This window comes from Melanerpes formicivorus, unplaced genomic scaffold, assembly GCF_026170545.1.
Source record: "Melanerpes formicivorus ecotype bairdi unplaced genomic scaffold, bMelFor1.0.p_v2 SCAF_11, whole genome shotgun sequence".
NCBI lineage: Eukaryota > Metazoa > Chordata > Aves > Piciformes > Picidae > Melanerpes > Melanerpes formicivorus.
Window position 1 is genome coordinate 20640857 of NW_027142363.1, and position 12057 is coordinate 20652913.

The 12057-nt window shown below is 47.3% G+C and overlaps 1 protein-coding gene and 1 long non-coding RNA gene across 2 annotated transcripts in view; one reads left to right on the forward strand and one right to left on the reverse strand.

Moving 5' to 3' along the window:
* The window catches only part of LOC137444268 (uncharacterized), a 139510-nt gene that overhangs the window by 19695 nt on the left and 107758 nt on the right, over positions 1 to 12057 (reverse strand). The window lies entirely within an intron of this gene.
* PTCHD1 (patched domain containing 1) overlaps positions 1 to 12057 on the forward strand; it is a 50907-nt gene that overhangs the window by 6520 nt on the left and 32330 nt on the right. Inside the window, exon 2 of the mRNA XM_068144786.1 lies at positions 9113 to 9773. Within this exon, the coding sequence (XP_068000887.1) occupies positions 9113 to 9773 (661 nt within the window). The remainder of the gene's footprint in view (positions 1 to 9112; positions 9774 to 12057) is intronic.

A 12057-nucleotide genomic window follows, 5' to 3' on the forward strand; every position in this document is an offset into this window, starting at 1 on the left:
AGGACAACTGCAGCCTGCTGTTCCTCGCCACCTCCCTTGCCATTTTCCAACAGTCCCAGGTGTGATGGGGCCCCTCCACCATTCTCCCTTCTGCCTCACACCATGGCGTGATGCTCCTCCACATCTCTGTACCTTGAGCTGCTGCCAGCCGTACAGGCTGTGCTAGGAGTGCCCAGCACAGCCAATCACCATTCCTGCCTTTGAAGGTCAGCCCCCACCGCCCATGTAACAAACAGAGATGATGGGGGACAGATCTTCTCAATACATGTCTGGATGTGTGTGATGAGGGACACCACCTCTCTGGGAAGATGCAGCGAACAGGCAGGGTAGGCATTGGAAGCCTGGGACCTCTGTATGTCACGGCCACCCAAGGCCAGGCCACTGGCACCCCAGGCAGTGCCACAAGGCTTGAGGAGAGCTGCCAGGACGCCCCTGGCAACCACATTTGGGCTTCACAGAATCACAGAACATTAGCGGTTGGAAGGGACCTCCAGAGATCATTGAGTCCAAACCCTCTGTCAGAGCAGGAGCACCTAGCATAGGTCACACACATCAGGTGGGTCACACATCCAGGTGGGTTTTGAATATCTCCAGAGAAAGAGACTCCACAATGCCCCTGGGCAGCCTGTTCCAGTGTTCTGTAACCCTCACCAGGAAAAAAACTTTTCCTCATGTTTCCATGGAACTTCCTATGCCTCAGCTTCCACCCATTGCCCCTTGTGCTGGCATTGGGCATCACCAAGCAGAGGCTGGCTCTATCCTCTTGGCACTCACCCTTTATGTATTTATAAACATGAATGAGAAGCCCTTGGCAAGGGCCTGCACTGTATATCCAGCCCCCTGAGCAGCAATGTAAGGATTGGAGGGGTGCTTATGGAGAGGTGTGGAGGCAGCCAGCAGTGGAGCTGATGCAAAATCAAACGCAGGAGCAAAGTTTCCAGCTTTTTTTTTCCACCATAAGGCCAGGCTGGATGTGGCTGTGGGCAACCTGATCCAGTGTGAAAGCATCTCTGCCCATGGCAGGGTGTTTGAACTAGATGATCCTTGAGGTCCCTTCCAACCCTGACAATTCTATGATTCTGTGATTATGAAAAAAATCTCAGCTCAGAGCCCCACACCACGCTGTGCAGAGAGGTTTATCCTGCCTAGGTGCCCCATCCCTTGGCAGCAGGTCAGGACAAATACTAAATTGGGTTTCTTTTGGTAGGATAAATTCAGGCAGAATTACGAGAACGATTGTCAGAATGAAGATGGTATTGATTAGAAAAGCTTCTGCACTTCAGATTAGGGGGGGAAAAAAAGAATTAGCAATTTTCTGAAGCTACCAAGAAGGCAGATGGAAATATAAATGCACACACATCTGCCACTTCAGGCACTAATAGTTGTTCCTCGATTGATGACTTGTAGCTTGAACAATTTTTAGATTTTATTTACATGAAAATTGTTTGGAGCAAATATAATTCAGCACGTTTTGGACAGCTGAAGAAAAAAATGGGTTGCAAAAATACACAGCTTGCATAATTAGTATCTTAGCATCTCTTCAGGAAACCTGACTGTAGGGCTGTTAGGAAAAGAGCTCTGCTACCCGTAGTGATTCTTCCTGCACACTCTCTCTCTGCAGCTCCTAGTGTTTATCCTGAGCCATGAGGATCTGTTGGTTTCTTCCACTGGCTGTGTGCACACAGTGTCTGTCTGGTTGGAAGAGACCTCAAAGATCATCTAGTCCAGCCCTTGACCCAGCACATTCTTGTGCCTTGGCTAGGCTGGCTCAGTCAGGAGGCTGTTGCCCACCAGCCCCCTTTGAACCTCAGCCCTCAGGCTGACAGCAGGACACAGCCCCATTCAGGGAGGTCATTTGCCTTTCCTCTCTGCACCTTCTGATAAAAATACACTATTTAATAGTTTAATTTTTACCCATGTCTCAAAAGAATGGTGTTTTCTTTCACGAACTAAGCTGGGAACTGTGCAACTCTTTTTGCCTCTCATAACCTTTTTAATTTGACTGAGGACATCTCTCGAAGCGAACTGAAAAAGCACTTTGCAAAGACAGGAATTGCCAGAGATTACGGAGATCCTATTCAAAAGGGAGAAATTTATAGCTAGCCATTAAAGGCTTTTTCTCCTATTTATTTTCCTTGGCAGAAGTTACCTGTAAAAATGACCAAAAAAGTAAAAACTACCAAAAAAAGAGAGTAAAAACTACCAAAAAGGTGTAAAAATTACCAAAAAAGAGCAAAAACAACCAAAAAGAGTAAGCCAGCTGCATGTGAAAGTAAAGCCTATATTTAAAATCATTGTCTTCAACTTGCTTTCTAGTTTTTCAGTCTTGAACCCAAACCAGTGATGAGATTTTAAGTAGTAGCAGATAATGAGTTCATTCTTCACTTGGGTTTTGAGCCTTATTAGGCTTTTGTCCATAACCATGGGATCAGGTTTCATTTTTTCTTCAAGGAAAACAGAGATTTTTAATTTATTTGTTTTGTAATCACAATATTTCAGGCTCCAGAGAAATACTCCAGGCTCAGGGAGAAGGCATACTTGGTGAAAATGATAGTAAAAAAGAAATTACCAAGATTTTGGCAGCACTGACTGGAGTGAAGCTTATTTTTAATTTGAACCATCAGCTGTGGAGTGAAAGACTAAACGGAGTCAAATAATAGCAACAACAACAAAAGAAAAGTGATATCTGACTTCTGATGTCTCTTCCATGTGCCAGATCATTTGTAGGACAGACAGGAGGACGGCTGTGTATCATGGAATCACAGAATGGTCCAGGCTTGAAAGACCTCCAAAGGTCATCCAGTCCAACCTCCCTGCAGTCAGCAGGGACATTTCCAACTAGATCGGGTTGCCCTGATATCTCCAGGGATGGGGCCTCAACCACTCCCCTGGGCAACCTGTGGCAGTGTTCCACTACCCTCATAGTAAAGAACTTCTTCCTAACATCCAATTTAAATCCTGCTCTTCTTTAGCTTAAAGCCATTAGCCCCTTGTCCTGTCACTGCAGGTCTTTGTAAACAGACTCTCTCCATCCTTCTTGTAGGCCCCATTCAGGTACTCTCCAGGCTGAACACCCCCAGCTCCCTCAGCCTGTCCTTGTAGCAGAGGTGCTCCAAGCCCTTGACCATTTCTGTGGCCCTCCTCTGGACCTGCTCCATCAGGTCCATGTCTTCCTATATTGAGGGCTCCACACCTGCACACAGCACTCCAGGTGAGGTCTCACAAGAGCAAAGTGTCAGAATCATCTCTCTGGATCTGCTGGCAATGCTGCTTTGGATGCAGCCCAGGATGCCATTTGTGTTCTGGGCTGCAAGCTCACACTGCCTGCTCATGTCCAGCGTCTCATCCATCAGCACCCCCAAATCCTTTTCCTCAGGGCTGCTTTCTATCACCTCATCCCCCAGTCTGTATTGATAGTGCAGACTGTTCCAGCCCAGGTGTAAACACTGCATCTAGCTGATTCTGTCTTGCTGGCCATTCACTGACTGAAGTAGCAAAGCACAGTTGAGTCCTTACAATAAGTAATGTCCCCTATAAAACAGCACATTACTGCTCAGCAGCAAAAGCAAACACAGTTTTACAGTGGATATGATGAGCAGGAGGTAGTTGTACACATCCTTAATATTAAAAATGGTGACTGTGACTCTGATCCAACTCCCATGGGAGTGGAGATAGCTTTCCATGAGCTAGGAATAGGAACTTGGCAAGGTTGAAGTGGCTCAGTGCATGCTGCTGTCAGTCTTCACCCTGGGAGAGAAGCTGTGAGATGAGATCCATGTGGGACATCAGTGGCCATGACTGGGTCCTCATGCCTTGTCCTCTTTGCCCATAGCTCTGATTGGGATAGCTCCTTGTGTAACATGCACTTAAAGGATTTCTGGGAGTGGATCATTTTGCACATAAATCAGAGTTTCTAACCCCTCTCTGCTGGGGTGGGATCTGTTTATTTCACAAGGAGGCTGCAGGCTTTTCTTGTTTCCTGACTAAATTGACAAAATTCTAGTGATACCTGCTCATTTTTTTAATTAAAGACAGGACATCTGAATAAAGCAAATGAGATAGAGGTTTTCCCACCCCTTCCTCTAGCTGCCTGCATCTTTTGTGCAGACTTAGTGAAATCAAGCTTTCCTTTCTGTCCTGAATATACATCTGTAAGTACAACCCTTCGGCCTCCAGGTTCAGCTTTGCTGCCACTGCTGAAAGTGCCAAGCTCTGTACAGGGAAGAGCTGTCTTGCATAGCCTGGTTCAGGGACTGGCCAAATCTGGGCAGCCAACAGAGTCTACTGGGGGGCCCTGGTTCTCAGCACCTCTCTTCCTGTGCTGATGGCAGAGGTAGGAGGACTGGCAGCCAAAAAACAGCTTGAAGAAATCTTTACAGCCACAGCTTTCTGAGGCCCTGGAGCAAATGGCTTAGCCCTGGATAAGTGAAAGGATTTTAGCTTTTGCTTCCTGGCATCCCATCCTGGGCCCATGGGCAAAAGCAGCCAGTAGGGTGATGCAATTTCACCACTTCTCATCTGTCAGCTGTGCCACAGGCTGAAACGTTGCTTGGTGTGGAGGCATGAGCACATCCCTCACCTGGAGGTATTTACAGAAAGGGATTTGTGTCCCAGTTGAAGCCATCTTTCCTCTCTGTCTGAAATAAATAATTGAGTGAGCATGGGACTTAGAGTAAACAAAATCCAGGACCAAGATTTTATCAAATGCAAATGGCCGAAGGCTGAAGGAAGAGACAATGCTGCTCTAGAACTCTCTGGCATGTTATGGGACACACATAAACAGTATTTTCAGAAGGCAGAAGGGAATTGGAAGTGATGGTCACTGTTGAAACAGCAATGAAAGGGAGAGGTGGAACTTGTTATTTCACGCCCGAGTGCTTTCAGGGACAGTGTGCCACCGTGGCAAGGGAGCTTAGGCAAGGTTGTGTAGCTCCCATGCTGCAGTGCTCTGGCATCTCAGCAGTAAACTACTTTCTGGTGCCTTCCACTATTAGCTAGCTGAAAAAGCTGTGAGTGATGAGCAAGCAGTGCATGTCTCCCTTCAAGAAAAAAAACATGCATTCAGCTTTATTATTTCTTTAAATCTCCCTTTCTCCTAATAGGATCAGTAAGGATAAGAAAACACCTGGATAACCGAGCATCTGGGGGTCAGTTGTTTGTCCCAGTAGTAGGTGCCAGGTTTATTCAGGATCTGGTTACTTGCTCTTAAAATCTGCTGTGCTGAGGAAGGCAGCATGCATTATGCATTAGCGTATTGCTGCTGTTGTCCCCATCACACAACAGCCTTCACCATCCCCTGTGAACAAACTCCAGTTTCCTGGGGGACCTCCTGGTGCACCATAGGCAAGCCAAATTGCAGACTGTGTAATCCCTTGAACTGATAGGATGTGCCCTTGTAACCTCTTGGACCTTCTCTTTTCTCTGGGAGCCAGTCATCTGGGGCTGTGAGTGTGGGCTCTGGATGCAAGTGGAAAAATCTGGGTGGCCACAGTTGAATCCTCAGCATGGCAGCAGGGAGGAGAGTGTCATGGGACTGCAGTTGTCAGCAGGGAAGAGGCAGCAGCCCAAGGGTGCCCAGGCAGCCACAGGCAAGCAAAGGGAAGAGGGACAGCCTGCAGCCATGCTGCAGTGCACCCCTGGCCTGCAGTAAAGCAACAGAGGGGGGGAGTTTTTGTAGGATGTGATCTGAAAAAGTGACGTGCAAGTAAGGTGATGTGTTTGTCTTGAAGATGAAAGTCTGAGCCAGGCTTCCTGGAGCTGAGTCCTGGGCACTGAGGTAGTGCTGGACACACTTTGCTGGGAGGGAGGAAATGGCAGGTTTTCCACTTTGGCTGTTTGCCTACAATTCGAGACCAAATACTGTGGCCACTGGCAAAGCTCAGAGTATGTCTCCTAGCTACTCTAAACTGCACAAGCTTGCAGCCAGCTCTGGGGGCTGCTTGGCTGCCAGGAAGTGTCAGGATGCAGAGCTGGCTGCCTGCTCTCCTCTGCTCCCTGAAGCCTCATCACTGGGACATGCAGCGGTCAGGTCTACCCACGCAGTGCCTGGTCCAGCCTGGCAGAGCCTCTCAAGAAGCACCAGGCCACCACTGCAGAATGGGCTCCTGAGTCTGAAATGATGATTCCCAAGAAGATATGAGTATTTTAGGTATGACATTTAGCTTCTAGCCTTTCTCTGAAGTTGCTGTAACAGCTGTGACAGATGAGGTTATTTTATAACCTAAATATTAAAAGAAAAGTGCTTCAGTTGTAGAAGGAAGCAATTGCAGCAGTGAGGCAGGGAAGGTAAATAGCAACACACATTGCTTGATGAAAGTTGCATGATGGTTTAGTTCCTTCTGCATTGTCCTCTCTGAAAGAGTTGTGTTGTGAATCTAATACAGTCAGGAAATTCCTTCTGTTCTTCTGAGTTGCATTCAGCTGTGCTTCTTTACGTGACATCCGATTTTGCAACCACTGTCACTGAAAACCATACAGGAGCTGCCGTTGTAATGAATTAAAATCAGCCATCTGTCTTTAATTTGATAAATCAGAGCATTTCCCCCAAATTGTGACAACATACATTTGGCTTCATACCCCAAAAGATCTCTTGAAGAGCAGAGCTTTGCAGACAAACTGGAAAGACTGGAAGAATTTTCCCCTTCATTTGCCTAAATTTGTATTTTTAGCATCTTCTTGGAAATCTTTTAATTTGCTTCATTTAAGAAGAAAGTTGTGCAGAAGCCCCTCTCTTGCACAGACAGATATTTATTCTCCAGGATGGAGAATTTTGCCTCTCACCATGGCCAGTTGTTGTATTCTTACAATACTGTGAGAAGGTCTGGTAGTTCATTTCTCTAACCTGTCCTTCTAATGTCAACATTGAACTGTTCTGTTCAAAGTGAATCACAGAATCATAGAATGGTCTGGGTTGGAAGGGACCTCCAAAGGTCATCCAGTCCACCACCCTCTGCAGTAAGCAGGGACATCCTCAGCTAGATCAGGTAGCCCAGAACCCTGTCAAGCCTCATCCTGAATATCTCCACTACTCCACAGCTACTCAAATGTGGAAAAATATACCCTGAAGCTGCCAGAGAGAGAAAAAAAAAGTTGAGAATATAGGGATTTTGTAATCTTTGCTTAGATGATGTCATACTGAGGAGCAGAGGTGACATAACTAAATTGATACCCATCACAGATGATGCAGTGCAACCACAAAACAGTTGGATTCATGGGGGATTCTTTGCAGATAGATCTAAAATACCACAAAGCATGTGCTCAGCAGTGTGCAGGAGCCCCTGCCTTTGCTATGTTGGGTAACCCCTGTGCCACCTAGAAGAGAGGAGAAGGAGCCTTTTCCTGTATCATAGAATCATCCAGGCCATAAGGGACCTCCAAGATCATCCAGTCCAGCCACTTTGCTTGCTCCACCAAGTCAGTCATTATACTGTGTCCCCAAGCACCAGATCTAGATGGCTTCTAAACATGTCCAGGGGTGGTTGAGGCCTCTTCCTGGAAATATTCAAAGTGAGGCTCAACGAGGCCATGGGCAGTCTGATCTAGTTGGGAATGTCCCTGCTGACTGCAGGGAGGTTGGACTGGATGACCTTTGGAGGTCCCTTCCAGCTCAGACCATTCTATGACTCTATGATTCTCTGGTGATTCAGCCACCTCCTTGGGCAGCCTGTTCAACCCTTTCCATGAATTTTTTTTTTCCTAATGTCCAGTCTAAACCTCCCCTAAACTTTGTGGCTCTCCAACCCAAAGGATGTCACAACCACAGGGAGAATATTCTCAGGCTTCTGGTGGAAGCTTTGGCCTCAGCAGCATTCTTACAGAAGGTCTTGCTACTTACTCCACAGCACAGAAGGAATTAAATGGTGATGGTGCTGGGTGAAACCTGCACATTTTGCAAGAAAAATAGGCAAAAAACCCACCACCACCACCAATAAAAAACCCAGTTTGTACTTTGCTAAGGCTCCCAACATCAGCAAACTCAATGTTTTCCTTCTGAAAAATCTTGCAACCCCAGCCTATTAGGGCTATCCCCTTGCCATCTTTCAGATTTCTTGCTGCTTCTTCTATGTTGACTAAAACAGAGTCAGAACAGGTTGCACACATTTTCTCTATTTTCTCAAGAAGAAATGGTAATTTTTCTGCCTTTCTGATGTTCAAAAATAACTGAATGCACTTTGGGTCAGAGCTCAGGCATGGCAAATTTCAGAAGGATGCAAAACAACTTAGAAAGAAGGCTGCACTAAATGCTGTGAGACCAAACAATAAGCAGTAATAACCTGCAGGCCCGAAAATTAGAGGCCTTTCCTGACTGACAGGAGCTCCCAGACAGAGAAGGAGGAAACCAGTGTGTCTGCCATTGCTCCCTTTTGAGAATTTGGTGGAGGAAAGAGGGAAGAAAAAAACAGTGCAAATTAATTAATGCCAACAATCTTTTTCCTGCAATGCCAACAATCTCTATGCTGTGGCCTTTCATAGAATGGTCTGGGTTGGAAGGGACCTCCAAAGGTCATCTTGTCCAAACTCTTCTGCAGTAAGCAGTGGCATCCTCAACTAGATCAGGTTGGCCAGAGCCCTGTTGAGCCTCAAGCCCTTCAAGCTACTGGCAGTGCCCTGCCCACAGCCAGCTGCCAGGCTGCCAGCATACCCACCATGGGTGGCACCCCTGGTCGCATTGCTCCTCTGCCTTCTGTACCTGAAGTCTAATCTGTCAAGAGAGGTTAATCTGGCAGTCCTGGGCATGACAGTATCTCCAGATATGGCAGGGCTGTTACACTTCATGTTCACCCAGATCACCTGAAAGTGGAGGCTTGGGCTTTTGGAGTCTCTAAATAAGAGAGGCCAAACAGCAGATGCACACGGCACAGATGCAAGTTACAACACACCTGAGTTACCAGCAAAGGACCTGGGGGAGTAGTGCTGCTATTTTAGTGCATGTTTCCTTTCTTATTTTGCAATGAGTATGCTGTTAATACTGCAGTCCCCCAAACTTCTGTCTTTGTTGTTGTTCCTTAGATGCACTAGGAGAGGAACGGCGATGAGCAGCAGCTGTTGCAGTGGCTGCTGCCGTGCGAGATGAACCCATGAGTAACGTCTGTGATTTCTCTTTCCCTTGTAGTTGCACTCTGCTGTGACCAGGATCCAAGTTCAAAGACCTGGTTTCAATTACACCTTTGCCCATATATGTATCCTGAACAATGACAAGACATGCATAGTGGACGACATAGTGCATGTGCTGGAGGAATTAAAGGCTGCTCGCTCTTCTAACCGAACTAATTTTGCAATCACTTACCCGATCACTCACTTAAAGGATGGCAGGGAAGTGTATAATGGGCATCAGCTCGGTGGGGTTACTGTGCACAGCAAAGACCGGGTGAAGTCTGCAGAAGCCATTCAGCTCACCTACTACTTGCAGGCCATCAACTCCTTGAATGACATGGTGGCAGAGAAGTGGGAATCCATTTTTTGTGACACTGTTGAACTTTTCCAGAAATCCAACAGGAAAGTCAAAATGTATCCTTTCACTTCTTCTTCGCTGAAGGAGGATTTCCAGAAGACGAGCAGGGTGTCACAGCGCTACCTGATCACAAGCTTGGTCCTTGTGGTCACCTTGGCCATTCTCTGCTGCTCCATGCAGGATTGTGTCCGCAGCAAACCCTGGCTTGGCCTGCTGGGATTGCTGACTGTCACCCTTGCCACTCTGACTGCAGCTGGGATCATCAATCTCACTGGTGGGAAATATAATTCCACTTTCCTGGGAATCCCCTTCGTCATGTTAGGTAACTATCTCCTATCTCCTCTCTTTTATGTGTTTGTGCCTCCCTGATGCATTTCCCAGCAAGCAGTGATCGTCACTGCATTGCTCCTGATGCCTTCTCCCTGCAACACAGCCCTGTGCCAGATCCACACAGCCTCTTTTACTAAACAGTTCGGCCTGCACTGGGACATTAAAATCCTGCCTGGGGCTCCAGTGCGGCACAGCACCCTGCCATAGGATGTAGTGTCTGCTCTAGTGAGGAACAAGGACATGCAAATGCTGTGCCTTGGGCAGAGGGGGAGCCCAGGTGCTGCTTTTCTCTGGGTGTTGTGGTGGGTAGTGTTACAGGGAAGCCCTTGCAGAGCCCGTGCCGCAATGACAGCATCAGCTGTGCCAGCAAAGCAAAGGGGTTGCGCGGGCTGGGCATTTAGAGATCACTGGCTCCTTCAGAGAGCAGGGCACTGCTGGCCTGGCTTGGCAGGCACTTCTCCATGTTTGGTTCTGGGTTGTGTTTCTCCTGAAGCTCCTGTGTTGGCTGAGTGAGCATAGGGAGGGTTTCACTGTCCTTGGCGGGGAGAGCTTTTCCTCCCCCAGTCAGGCAGACCCCTCGTGTTAGTGCTGGCACATCCCATGGCAGAGGGCTATGGAGGGATGCAGAATTGGCTGCTCCCTGCCTCCAGTGCTGGCAGAGACAACTTCATCTTCCCAGTTTTCATAGCAAAGTAGTTTCATTTTGTTTTGTTTTCCTTGAGGGTAGAGAAGAGGAGAGAAGGTTGGTCAGCTTGCTACTGAGCCCAAATCAGAGGCCTGTCCTGTTTGGCACAAGGGCATTTGTAGGAACGCTGCACCTTGTATCCCAACAGGCAGGAGGACAAAAGGAGAGCTCTGGAAAGTTCACAGCCCCTTTCTTTGTGTTTGGTTCCTAACCACTGTGAAAAGCTTTGTACACTGTAGGTGTTTAATATGTCCTCATTCATGCCATTATTCATTTGTGGAAAATAATACATGCACTGATTTGATCACAGCTTCTCCCAGATGAAAATCAGGGCTCAGTAATACTTGAGGTTTGGAGTGCAAGAGTGTCTCTACTGCCTCAGTCACATCTTGTAGTGGTATGACACGTTTCAGCACAGCTATTTTTATACCCAGCAGCAGGTTCCTGGGCCATGCCTGTACTGTAGCTGTGGCACTGTTGCACTTTAATTAAAGACTTTGCTGCGATGCATTGCACTACCAGTTTTAACGTACAGAATGTATTCAGTGACAATGAGGATTCAGCTCTCATTCTCAGATGACATCCATAAAAATTAAGCTGTATCATAATCTAGATGAGATGCAGCACAAGAAAAGTCAAGAGTCAAAAGGAAGCTAGTTTTCTGACCTGAATCTTTGGTTTTCTTTTGTATTTTGTTTTTCTAATGCTTGTGCATGTGTTACAAAATTCAGTATCTGAAACTAAGTTGTCTGTGTTACGTGGGAGGGGATTTCCAGATGTGTTGCAAGAGTAGCAGCAAAGCTACTAAATCCAGACATAATGAAGTGAAAGTACCTGGGGAAAGTCACTCAAAAAATTTGAAATATTAGCTATCTTTTGAATCACAGAATTCTTGAGGCTGGAATAGACCCCTGAGATCATCAAGTCCAGCCTATGACCCAGCACCACCACGCTGACCAGACCATGGCACTAAGTGCCACATCCAATCTTCCCTTAAACACCTCCAGGGACAGCGACTCCACCACCTCCCTGGGCAGTCCATTCAAGTGTCTAAATTACCCTTTCCCTGAGGAAGTGCTTCCCAACATCCATCCTAAACCTCCCCCGGCACAGCTTCAGGCCCTGCCCTCTTGTCCTGTCACAAGCTGCCTGGGAGAAGTGCTTTACTATAACTTTCCTTCAGGTAGTTGTAGAGTATGATAAGGTCCCCCCTAAATCACCTCCAGGCTAAAAACCCCCAGGTCCCTCAGCCTCTCCTCATCAGACTTTCCCTCCAGTCCCTTCCCCAGTCTCATCGCTCTCCTCTGGTCCCACTCCAGCACCTCAATATCTTTCTTGCAGTGAGGGGCCCAGGACTGCAGACAGTGCTCGAGGTGAGGCCTCACCATTGCCATGTACAGAGCAGAATTCCATCCCTAGTCCTGCTGGCCACACTATTCCTGATACAAGGCAAGATGCCAATGGCCTTTTGTGCCACCTGGGCACACTGCTGGCTTATGTTCAGCAGCTGTCAACCAGCACTCCCAGGACCCTCTCTGCCAGGCTGCTCTCCAGCCACTCATCCCCCAGTCTGTAGCACTGCATGAGGATC